At 34.8% G+C, this 11,053-nt stretch overlaps 2 protein-coding genes across 3 annotated transcripts; both read left to right on the top strand.

Annotated features, from left to right (window-relative positions):
- Nucleotides 1-1,236: 1,236 nt before the first annotated feature.
- Nucleotides 1,237-5,119, top strand: LOC119188366 (trafficking protein particle complex subunit 2-like protein). Of its 2 annotated transcripts, none has more exons than XM_030170385.2 (4): nt 1,237-2,416; nt 3,504-3,715; nt 4,535-4,711; nt 4,863-5,119. In XM_030170385.2, exons 1-4 carry the CDS (start codon nt 2,384-2,386, stop codon nt 4,906-4,908), a joined length of 468 nt encoding a protein of 155 aa, XP_030026245.1. In that variant the 5' UTR covers nt 1,237-2,383; the 3' UTR covers nt 4,909-5,119. The 2 variants fall into 2 exon arrangements, with proteins under 2 accessions (XP_030026245.1, XP_030026246.1); XM_030170386.2 differs by lacking the exon at nt 1,237-2,416 and adding an exon at nt 3,177-3,352.
- Nucleotides 5,120-5,410: 291 nt separating this feature from the next.
- On the top strand, nt 5,411-7,945 carry LOC115444560 (40S ribosomal protein S20). Its single transcript, XM_030170387.2, has 3 exons — nt 5,411-5,655; nt 6,047-6,208; nt 7,710-7,945. The coding sequence occupies exons 1-3, from the start codon at nt 5,653-5,655 to the stop codon at nt 7,914-7,916; spliced, it is 372 nt and encodes a 123-aa protein (XP_030026247.1). The 5' UTR covers nt 5,411-5,652; the 3' UTR covers nt 7,917-7,945.
- Nucleotides 7,946-11,053: the final 3,108 nt, after the last annotated feature.

The raw sequence follows: 11,053 nt of genomic DNA, 5'->3' as shown, positions 1-11,053 counted from the left end.
AATTTTACGAAAATTTTGTAGCTTAAAAAAGCTTATATAACATAAATACAGTAAGATTCACATTGCGTTTATAAAATATACCACATGTTTATCTTAATCTCTGCTTACATTGTGATTTTAACAGAAATACCAGTTTTACTTTAAATATTTGATAATTTAGTGCATAGAGCATGGATGCGAGTGTATTAATGACTGAAAAAGTGACATGGCTGCTGCAATTTGTTCTCTTAGAGCACGTATAATTTCAATTGCTTTTTATTGATATTTACAGTTTGAGTTACATATGGTAAAGTGTTACTTTGAAGAAGATAAGTATTCGATTTCATTTGATACAGTAATGCAATGTCAAAATGTATAAGATATTCAATACTTACCATTCCTAATAATATCTTTAATACTATGACTAATAACTTAAAGGTTAATAATCTACAATTATATAAAAGACATTTACTTTTTTAGAGGAAAAACAAATAGGTCCACAAAACCAGCACAAAATAATAAAAATAAGGAAACATTTCTTAAAATAATAAAATATATTGCAAGCACTATAACTAAAATGATTACTTTGTGATAACAATTTAAAATAAAAAAAAAACTGTTTTAGTATAAATGCATAAATCATATAAAAAAGATAGTCAATGATAATATTTAACCTTTATACACTTTGATTCAAAAAGAGTCACAAAAAAATATTAACAGTTTCCTTATAATATGCTAGGCAATTAAAAGTGTTATAATACACTAAACCATTAATAAATGTACGTACACATGTATCAAAATACTTAACAGATATGTTGAAGGTATGTTAAGTAACTTAACGCTTCAGCTCAAATATATAATCTTGTTTGATATTACTATTAATCCTCTACATAATACACTGAGAAATATTAAGATGTCTTACATCATTAACCATCATAAATACATTGTAATTGATATGAATTGATACTTAAACATATATACAACATTTACAGTAAACAGCAAATATTAGCATGGATTTCTACATTTTATCAACAGTGATTTCTCAATAAGTATGGAAAATTTTATTTAATAAAAATTAATTAAATCATTCTCTATAAGCATAACATAATTTAATATTATTCATTAATTTAGAGCTTAACTCGCTATGCTTTTCACATTTCATCAACACTAACTCAAATACATGTAAAGTCAGTAAACCTTTTTAAAACAATCATCTCATCCATATATCGATTTATAAGGTTACAACTATTTCACCCTCTTTCTCATGCTTGTCATCATACAGGGAGCAAATGCAATGCATATATCACGGTTTTATTCTATCCGAAATCAAAACCAATGCAATGCACAATGTTTATGGGTCACATTACTATTCCTCGATTTTTTATATACTGCACTGATAAGACAAATTGAACACTGCTAAAATCACTTAAAAACAATTATACGAGTCAACAGTCAAGGCTGCTTTATCACAATGTTTCATCATCAGCCGTATCCTATATAACATTCACTGCTGGACATGGGCCTCCCCCAAAAGATTTCTAGAACAATCTATTGAAAGCGACCCATATCCGGTGATCTGGAACTTTTATTCGGTCCGCCTCATAGGTATCACAATGTTTATGATCTTACAAAAGCTTCGTAAACACGAACCATATGAAGTACATGCACCAGCACATGAAAATTAATATGCCAAGCATGTTGAAATATCAGTCAGCTTGTTTGGTCTCCGGTGGTCCGAGGAGCTGGGCGGTGAGGGCGCGTAGGTCCGTCGCCAGGTCTCTCGGCAGCTGGAGCTCATCAGCAGCGTCCTCATCACGCAAAATAGATGCTATAGACAACAATGTTGTGTACCTCAAGGTCCTAAGAGGCACTGTTATATTCCAGTTGAATCGATGTCTTACATTTGCGATACTAGGCGGGGCACGAAATACCGTCTTATTGTTCACAACATACGACTCCTGCGTTTTATAATCAGTAAATTCCCAAGGGTGAGTTATATATGTGTCAACGTCGAAGTGTTTACCGGGGTTTAAAAGAATGTAGTCCCGTCTTAGACCTTGGAAATCTCTCCAAACGACACTTATTCGTTGTGATGTGCAATTTGTAAATCTTACGTACGCACGGCGTGTTGAATCTATAGATTTCACAACAACACGCTCGCCTTTTTCGTTTTCTTCGTACAGTAAATTACGATCTCCGAAAGCCATTATAAATGTTTTCACAATTATTAAGTGCTTAATACACAATAGTTACTTTAGATTTTTGACACTATAATAACGTTTAATTTGCAGTAACACATTGGACGACCATTTTTTTGACAATATTAATTTCGTATCTACCCGCCACGCACACGTCAATTCAGTTTCACGTCCCTCGCACTCTCAGCTCGCACTATTGATTCACAATGGCAGTTTGTGTCGCAGTTATCGGCAAAGATGTGAGTTTTTACTGTTGTTGCTTGTTATACTGAAGTTAAGAATAGTATTTTTGTTTGTATCCAGTTACAATCAATGAGTGCAATATATAACATGTCACAATGAATTGAGGAAAGTCATCAATATATCTGCGGAAAGTCAATAGTTACATTTTTAATATGACGTCATTTGTTTTGTTTTGTCATTGTCAAAATTCTACAACGCCTTCATAACCATAGACTTTTTTTTTAATTTTGATTTTCCCTTTATTATTGGGAAGGCAAAGAGTTCTAGCCCATACGGCATAACCATAGACTTTGACATTGGCAAAATCATCGTCTGCCAACGATGGAGCCGCAATATGAAAATTGAATTGAATTGAACCATAGACTATTTTTTTCTTCGTTATTAGAGGACAGGCTATAGTCTTACGACCATACTGCCTAGTCTTACTTATTTTAACCATAGACTTTTTTTTGGCTTGATTTACTCCTTTGGGAGAAGGCAAAGGCTCTCAGCCATACAGCCTAGTCTGTCAATTATTGAGCCCATTGATGATTGAACCCATCCCTATTATTATTACATCCCATCACTATTACGGATTCAAAACTTATATATTTGTGTAATTTATAAAAGCTATATTTTGTGACTCATGTACTTAAAAAAAATACTGATAATTTTTTTATTATGTCATAGAACAAAAAATCACTTTGCAACCATCGCCCATCCTACGCATATCATAATTATGCATAATGGCGCAACCAAAATCTTGTAACTCCTTGAATCAGGGTGCCCAGTGTAATTCGTTATTTACCGTGTTGAAAGGCTACAAATATCGAGATTTTGGATAAAAATACGCTGAATCAGTGAATTAATATGACAAGGAGGCGGGACCAAGAAAATAGTCCCCTGATTTGGGTTGTTCCGGCAACCAAATTCAATTAATGCAGTAAAATATGGTACGGTAATATACCGTGAAGGTAATAATTACACTTTACGATGCATTAACACTAATTACCGTGTACATGGAGACACTGCTGCGAATACCTAAGTAAAGTATAAGCTCGACGCGTAAAATTTTTATATTATTTCTAAACTTGTTTCTTTCAGAATTCTCCACTATACATCGGCGGTGTAGGCAACGACACGAGCACAGACAACGAGTTGTCGCGGCAATGGCTCGTCCACACGGCCCTGGACGCGTTAGAAGAGAGACTCGCCACTACCAACACAGGAAACGCTGGCACAAATACGAACACTGCCCGTACTGATCTCAGAGATCTATATCTTGGCTTGTTATACTCTACTGATACGCATAAAATGTAAGTGATGTTTTTTACGAGTAACTTGTATTTTTTTCATAACGTGCATTAAAATCTATATAAGAATCAGTTCGCGTATTTTCCCATTTATAAGTGTTTTTCAATAATAATATATCTCATCATTTAATTTATGACTAGGTCCTTATTCTAAGGTGCTAATAATAACAGTTATGTTATAGTATTAAATGTTATTCATTTCCTAAAGCAAGACACTTCTAACACAACGATAGAGAAATATAGATTATTTACTTTAATGTTTATGTCATGCATAGCATCACTTATATTTGTGTCTTATCCTTTCTTATCTCCTGTTTATTTTAAATAAAACAGATACTTAAGTTTACGGTAAATTTCATAAGGCATTGTTTTGATCCGAAGATTTTATTACAAAACTGCCAACAACCTTACGACCTTTCGATTTTCAATGCAGTTTTGTTTTTATACATCCCAGATGAAATACTTGAATGCCTGCCGATATATTTTGATTTTCATTCCATGAGATGAATTTTGTAGTACGTGTGCTATATTTTTATAAGATAAGCCATAAACTATGAGACCGTCGCACGTACGTTCTGAGTCTAATCTCTCTTTGCATAAGACCATATTGTATAGGCAATAAAAAGCTAAATTGGGTACCACCTCATTTGATTCGGCCCATTCATGCTGCAGCAAAAAATATTGACACATGGTTCTACTTTTGCTCTATCAATTACAAAACTGAGGTCGATATTTTAAGCTTCCTTTAAATCGTAATTATGTTTCAAAGTGACTTCACATAATCTGCTTAGAAATGTTTTACATCGTTTTTGAATATTCTAGATATGGGTACGTAACAAACACGCGAATCAAACTTGTGCTGGTGACAAGTTCGACCTCACCAAGCGGCAGTAACATCCGGGATGCTGAAGTGCGGACTGCACTGCGTAGACTACACGCCTTGTACGCCGACGCTATATGCAATCCATTTCATCTGCCTGGTGATCAAATTACTTCGCCGTAAGTATAAATCCACTATAAGCATCCATCCAATATTATCTGGTCATAATATTTTACCCATAATAAGTATTGTTAACAATATATTGTATATTCCCCTTCATTTCAATGGTAGTACGTAAATGATACACAATACAATATTTTTCTGTTACAGGAAATTTGATAAGCAGGTCAAAAACATAATGATGAACAATGTTTAATCAATACTACGAACTGCGATTGCGGTCCTTTCTTCATTTAATTTCTGTGTTTAGTTTGTGTTATACTTGAAATTATTTTATTTAAGTTTATAATATTATAAGGCTATAATTATGTTATTCCGTATTTTAGTATTACCGAGAGTGTAACTTTACAAATAAATAACTAATTGGTTATTGAGTTAATAAAGTGTGTAGCTACATAAAGTTTAAATCGTATTTGTATCTAGTTTTTATCCCTATAACATGAAAAGAAGGCAATGGGATTTTTTTCTTGGAAAAGGTGATTCACATGGGTCAATGTCGTCCGCACCTAATTTAAAATAAATCTTAAAATGATTAATATTTGAGAATTTTCATGAGGGAAAATATAATAAAGGTATATAACTGACATCTAAATCCTATTTTGAGTTTAGCATGGCCTGATATCGTAGCCAAATAAAATTTAAAAAGGTTGAACGTTTTAAAGCTCCCTGGCTCTTTAAAGAAAAAAATGTTTATACCTACACACTGCCATCTGTTAACTATATGTGAAAACAATCAAGATAGTACTATGACATAATTTATAGAGGGCGTTTTAGTATAAAAAAATATTCTACAAGTGACAGGTCTCATCAAGCCCAGATAAAGTCAAGAATTCCGCCATCTCTTTCTTTTATGAAGTGAATTGCGAAGCTGTACTCCGGTTCAGCGCTGAGCAATTTTTAATAGGAAAGTTGTTTATCTCGACCGGATTATCGCAACAATATGGTAAGTAACGTATTATTTAGTGTAATTAAGTGTTTTCCGTCATATAAAGTGATTTAAAACTTAAATCTGTGGAAAGTGTTGAGGTTATGATTGCACGTGTCAAGATCAAAGTATTAATCACATTACTCTAATAAAGCATATTTATGTATGGTCAATATTATTATCAATATAAATCTTCCCTTACATCTTTAGTAATGTTACAATTCTTTATATTGCCTTTAAAAATTGCCTTTTCCAACACTAGGTGTCATGGCGCGAAATGAGACATTACAATAGATGTTTATGTTCTCTGAAACTTGAGTTGATAGTATCGTTCAATTAATGGTTGTGCATTATATAAATTTAAGGATCCCAATTATTTTCACGACTGATGACTTATTGGTAATTGCAGGCAGCCGCCGTCGTGTCAGGCAAGGATATCGAGAAGCCTCAGGCAGAGGTCTCGCCAATCCACCGCATCAGGATCACGCTGACTTCGCGCAACGTGCGCTCGCTTGAGAAAGTGTGCGCTGACCTCATCAATGGCGCCAAGAAACAGAAGCTGCGTGTGAAGGTATTAACTTTGTTTTTTAAATGGTCAACCTTTGGTGACACCTTATGTCGGTCGTGGATTTGGCGATTCTCAGTTTGATATAATGCTAACCACCAATGACGTTTTACGAATAGACGCGTCATAGAATAACAAAATTGCACCTAAAAACAGCACACTATGTACTATAGTCACATACTTGTACAGCTCTAGCAGCTCGCATTGATACAGTCCAAGCGTCAATCTCCGTGGCCATCTAGTTTATTGGTCTCTGGTCGCCATAACAGTCGAATAAGATGCATTTATTAGTTACAAATAAGTTAAATAGTGTATTGTTTAGTTTAGTATCACCCATTTTACAAATTGATAAAAAAAAAGATGTATTAACATCATTAAAAGGGCATCAGTGGTGAAGGATCCATATAAGCTGCCTTTCGTAATTTATGTAAAATCTAATTAGCATTACAACAATTGAACATAGATATGCGAAAAGGATACAACCCAGAGTATGGTCGAAAAAGCGAAATTTGTTCTAGTCTATATTTTCCATTAGTAAAAACATCTCAGTCAAACAAAATCGGTAATTTGAACTTTTTATTAACAAAATAGAATATCAATGAGCAAAAATACAATTAAAAACATAAATATTCACTGTCTCTAAAGTAACATTTTGTGGGCTGAATCCTGTTTGCGTATCTATATCCTATTTACAGGCCACATTTATGCATATTAGTACCTATATTATGTCGGGTTCCCTTTTGGAAAATGTCACTGTTCACCACAGAAAGACATACTCTATCATACAAATATCAAACAGCGCTGTGATGAAGGCATGTCATTTTATCGATGGTGTGTTCACAATAAAGTGCTAGAGAATTACTTCTCAAAGTGCAGAGTGCATGGGCCTTATGGCGCTCTCTGCTCATAGGGAAGTCACATTTATATCCAAGCAGTTAACAGTTATAATGCAATTTCTATTTATGTAGTATCCTTAATTTTCACTACATGTTGAGATTATCCTGGTAAATATTGTTATAAAAGTTAAATACTGCCTGCCTGATAACAGTAATAATAATAATAAATTTAAAGATGGTCTTAGTATTATAGGTCTATCTGATATGTAATTTTTTTTACTGAAATTAAACTTGGTAACTATTAAAAACCTACTTTGCGTGGTTTCAACATAAAATAAATGTAAACATTAATTTTTATTTTTTGTGAACTGTTAAAGGGTCCTATCATACATGACATTTATCTCAACTTATATAACATGACATACTATGGTAATAGACTTTATTTTATATGTGCAAAGATAGGTGACCTAATAGTCAGTAAACTTCTTTGAACTTTAGATAGAGTGTCAACTAACAAGAAACCATTACTCCTGACCAGTTGACACAAATATGGTTAAATTCAAAATACAAAAACTGTGATCCCTGTAAAAACATCTTTCTATTCTCAGCTAATTTCACTAGCTTACCATTCTAACTTGACATTTATTTTACAATGATCATTTTTATTCCAGGGCCCAGTCCGCATGCCGACCAAGATCCTGCGCATCACAACCCGCAAGACCCCTTGTGGTGAAGGTTCCAAGACCTGGGACAGGTTCCAGATGCGCATCCACAAGCGAGTGATCGACCTGCATTCCCCCTCAGAGATTGTGAAGCAGATCACTTCCATCAACATCGAGCCTGGTGTAGAGGTTGAGGTCACCATCGCCGACGCGTAGGCACAGCCGCCAATAAATATATTTATGTATTTGAGTGTTTTATTTGATTCTATTTTTACTGGTGGTGTCTCATATGTGAGAGTCCGCCTGGGTAGGTACCACCGCAATGTCTGCCGCCAAGTAGCAGTGTGTAGTCACTTTTGTGTTCCGGTTTGATGCAACATTGTAGCCAGTGCAACTACTGGACATAATAAGACTTAACATCTCATGTCTCACGATGGCGAGCGCAGGGAAATATAAAACAATACTTTGTAATTCAAGGTGTTGGATGGTGTTTCTATCGTTTATAGGCGGTGGTATCGCTTACTATCAGGTGAAAGGGGCAAGCTTGTCTAGTCATTCATAGCTATAAAAAAAATATATTTTATGAACGAGTTACTTCCATAGTAAATCTATGGGTCCAATATTAATTATACATTATTTTGAATAAGGCCGGAGTTTCATCCATGCTTAGGTAAGGTTTGGGTTTATGACACGTGTATAGCAAACCAATTCACAGCGGGGCAAAGAAGCCGCACGCTCATCTATTGTAATAGAACGTTAACTTTAACAATGATTACAACACCGGCCAAAATAGAATTCAGGAAATAGAAATTGTAAAACAAGGAAGAGACTAGATTCTGTAAAAATATATCGATTTTGATGACAATTTTTATTTTATCTTGTTAATCTAATTTGGACCTAAAATTTTGTTTTACCTCTATCACCTCTAGTCTTAGTGTAGTAGACAATATCATATCAATAGTAGAGATTATATCAAACAATGTAAGCATATGGAACATCACAGAAAATTGACATAATGAATTAACAATTATTATCCGTCGTAGGTCTCACCATGTAGAAAAAATATAAATTCGTTGTTGAATGTTGACTTTCATTGGTTGGATCTTTCGAAACTAATTTTTGAAACCGTGGCCCATTTCGTAACTTTTATTAAATTGTTATTTTTCTGCCTACGTGGGATCAAACTTGTAACCTCACAATGTCTCGTTAGACAGTACTACTTAGTCTGGCCATAAATACTGTTACACTTAATTATAAAAAAATATTACATTTGAATTTCGAATCTGTCATTTTTATACGATTGTTCATTGTGTTTTCTCATTTTGGCGCCAATACATTGTAAAATATTTTGCGATATTAAAATGGTGTGGGGTGATAAAGAGAACCGAATCGCTGTGATAGCATTACACAAAGTAGGTATGGAGCCAAATGCAATTTTTAAAACTCTCCATACACTTGGTATTAGTAAAATGTTTGTGTACCGGGCTATTAATAGGTACAATGAGACCTCCTCTGTTTGTGACAGAAAAAGATCTGGCCGTCCACGTAGTGTTCGTACGAAAAAGGTGGTCAAAGCAGTAAGGGAAAGAATTCGAAGAAATCCTGTCCGAAAGCAAAAGATTTTATCTCGGGAAATGAAGATAGCACCTAGAACCATGTCGCGTATTTTAAAAGATGACTTAGGACTTGCAGCCTATAAGAGACGCACTGGCCATTTCTTAACTGATAATTTAAAGAAGAATAGGGTGGTAAAATCGAAACAACTACTGAAGCGGTACGCAAAGGGAGGTCACAGAAAAATTTTGTTTACGGATGAGAAAATTTTTACAATTGAGCAACATTTTAACAAACAAAATGACCGTATTTATGCTCAAAGCTCTAAGGAAGCTTCCCAATTAGTCGACAGAGTGCAACGTGGACATTATCCGACTTCAGTGATGGTTTGGTGGGGTGTTAGCTATGAAGGAGTGACTGAGCCATATTTTTGTGAAGAGGTATCAAAACATCGGCACAAGTGTATCAAGATACCATTCTTGAGAAGGTAGTTAAGCCCCTTAACATCACCATGTTCAATAACCAAGTATGGTCCTTCCAGCAAGACTCGGCGCCGGGTCATAAAGCTCGGTCCACGCAGTCTTGGTTGGAATCGAACGTTTCGGACTTCATCAGAGCTGAAGACTGGCCGTCGTCTAGTCCCGATCTTAATCCGCTGGATTATGATTTGTGGTCAGTTTTAGAGAGTACAGCTTGCTCTAAACGCCATGATAATTTGGAGTCCCTAAAACAATCTATACGATTGGCAGTGAAGAATTTTCCCATGGAAAGAGTGCGTGCTTCTATTGATAACTGGCCTCATCGTTTAAAGGACTGTATTGCAGCCAATGGAGACCACTTCGAATAAGCTTTTTATATTTTTAATTGTTTTATATTTATGTATTAAACTGACACACTGTAAAAGTAATAAATGTTATTTGCAGTTAACAATTTTCTTTTTTCTTTATTACAATATTTATGGCAAGACTAGGTATATTCTTTGCTCACAATTAACTGCCACACGATGGAGTCAGAAATAAAAAAACAACCGCTGTAATAACTGCGATATTTCTTGTTTTATGTTCTACAACAATTTTGATAGAACCAAGCTTGCTTATTAAGTAAAGATCAAGTACTAGATAATGACGCTCGATGGCGCTACTAGTCGGCATCTCGAAATAATTCGATTCGATTTTGGAACTAAGAAACCATATACATGACAATGTATTTGTGAAACTGAAATCAAATTTGTAACCCCTGTTACCGCTTTACATATTCACTTACCTATTAATTATGCACTAAGTATTGCATAAGGCTTCACTTACGTGGAAGTCTTGTTCCTGGGTAAAAGTAGCCTATGATATCAACATTAAATCCAGGACATGGTCTATCCAACTGTAAATTTTCATTAAAATCCGTTCAGAGATTTATACACGGAGGAAGCCAACAGTGCAACCGTGGCTTCGCGTGTGTAAGGGGCACAAATGTAAAAACATTACCCTAACTCCGACAATCGGGTAAAAATACAAAGATTTTTCGTCTTAAGCCTCCATTAGTTAAGATCGACACTCTTTGACTTTACTTCTGACAAACATAAATACAAACCTTTTACAATCATTCGCAATTTACGTATTATTAATATCAATGGCTTCCTTAGCCGATGCGAGGCCCCTGGCGAAAGCAAAAAGAAGAAAAAAACCTCGCGAGGCTCCGCATAGAACAAAACAAAAAGGTCTCTGGTATTTAAAGTTTCCTTGATAAGATTGTAAAGAAGGTCCTCCAAGAGTCTGCGCGAGGCCCCGGGCAGTTGCACTTAAGGC

Source organism: Manduca sexta, unplaced genomic scaffold, assembly GCF_014839805.1.
Source record: "Manduca sexta isolate Smith_Timp_Sample1 unplaced genomic scaffold, JHU_Msex_v1.0 HiC_scaffold_2267, whole genome shotgun sequence".
Classification (NCBI taxonomy): domain Eukaryota; kingdom Metazoa; phylum Arthropoda; class Insecta; order Lepidoptera; family Sphingidae; genus Manduca; species Manduca sexta.
The sequence above is the reverse complement of the archived record's forward strand: the minus strand, read 5'-3'. Positions and strand labels throughout refer to the sequence as shown.

Excerpts from the sequence above, each read along its gene's own strand:
- LOC119188366 (XM_030170385.2), top strand. The coding sequence starts at position 2,384 with ATGGCAGTTTGTGTCGCAGTTATCGGCAAAGAT. Across the intron at positions 3,716-4,534 it reads TCTACTGATACGCATAAAAT|ATATGGGTACGTAACAAACA; the intron begins GTAAGTGATGTT and ends TGAATATTCTAG. Across the intron at positions 4,712-4,862 it reads GGTGATCAAATTACTTCGCC|GAAATTTGATAAGCAGGTCA; the intron begins GTAAGTATAAAT and ends TTTCTGTTACAG.
- LOC115444560 (XM_030170387.2), top strand. Across the intron at positions 6,209-7,709 it reads AACAGAAGCTGCGTGTGAAG|GGCCCAGTCCGCATGCCGAC; the intron begins GTATTAACTTTG and ends TTTTTATTCCAG.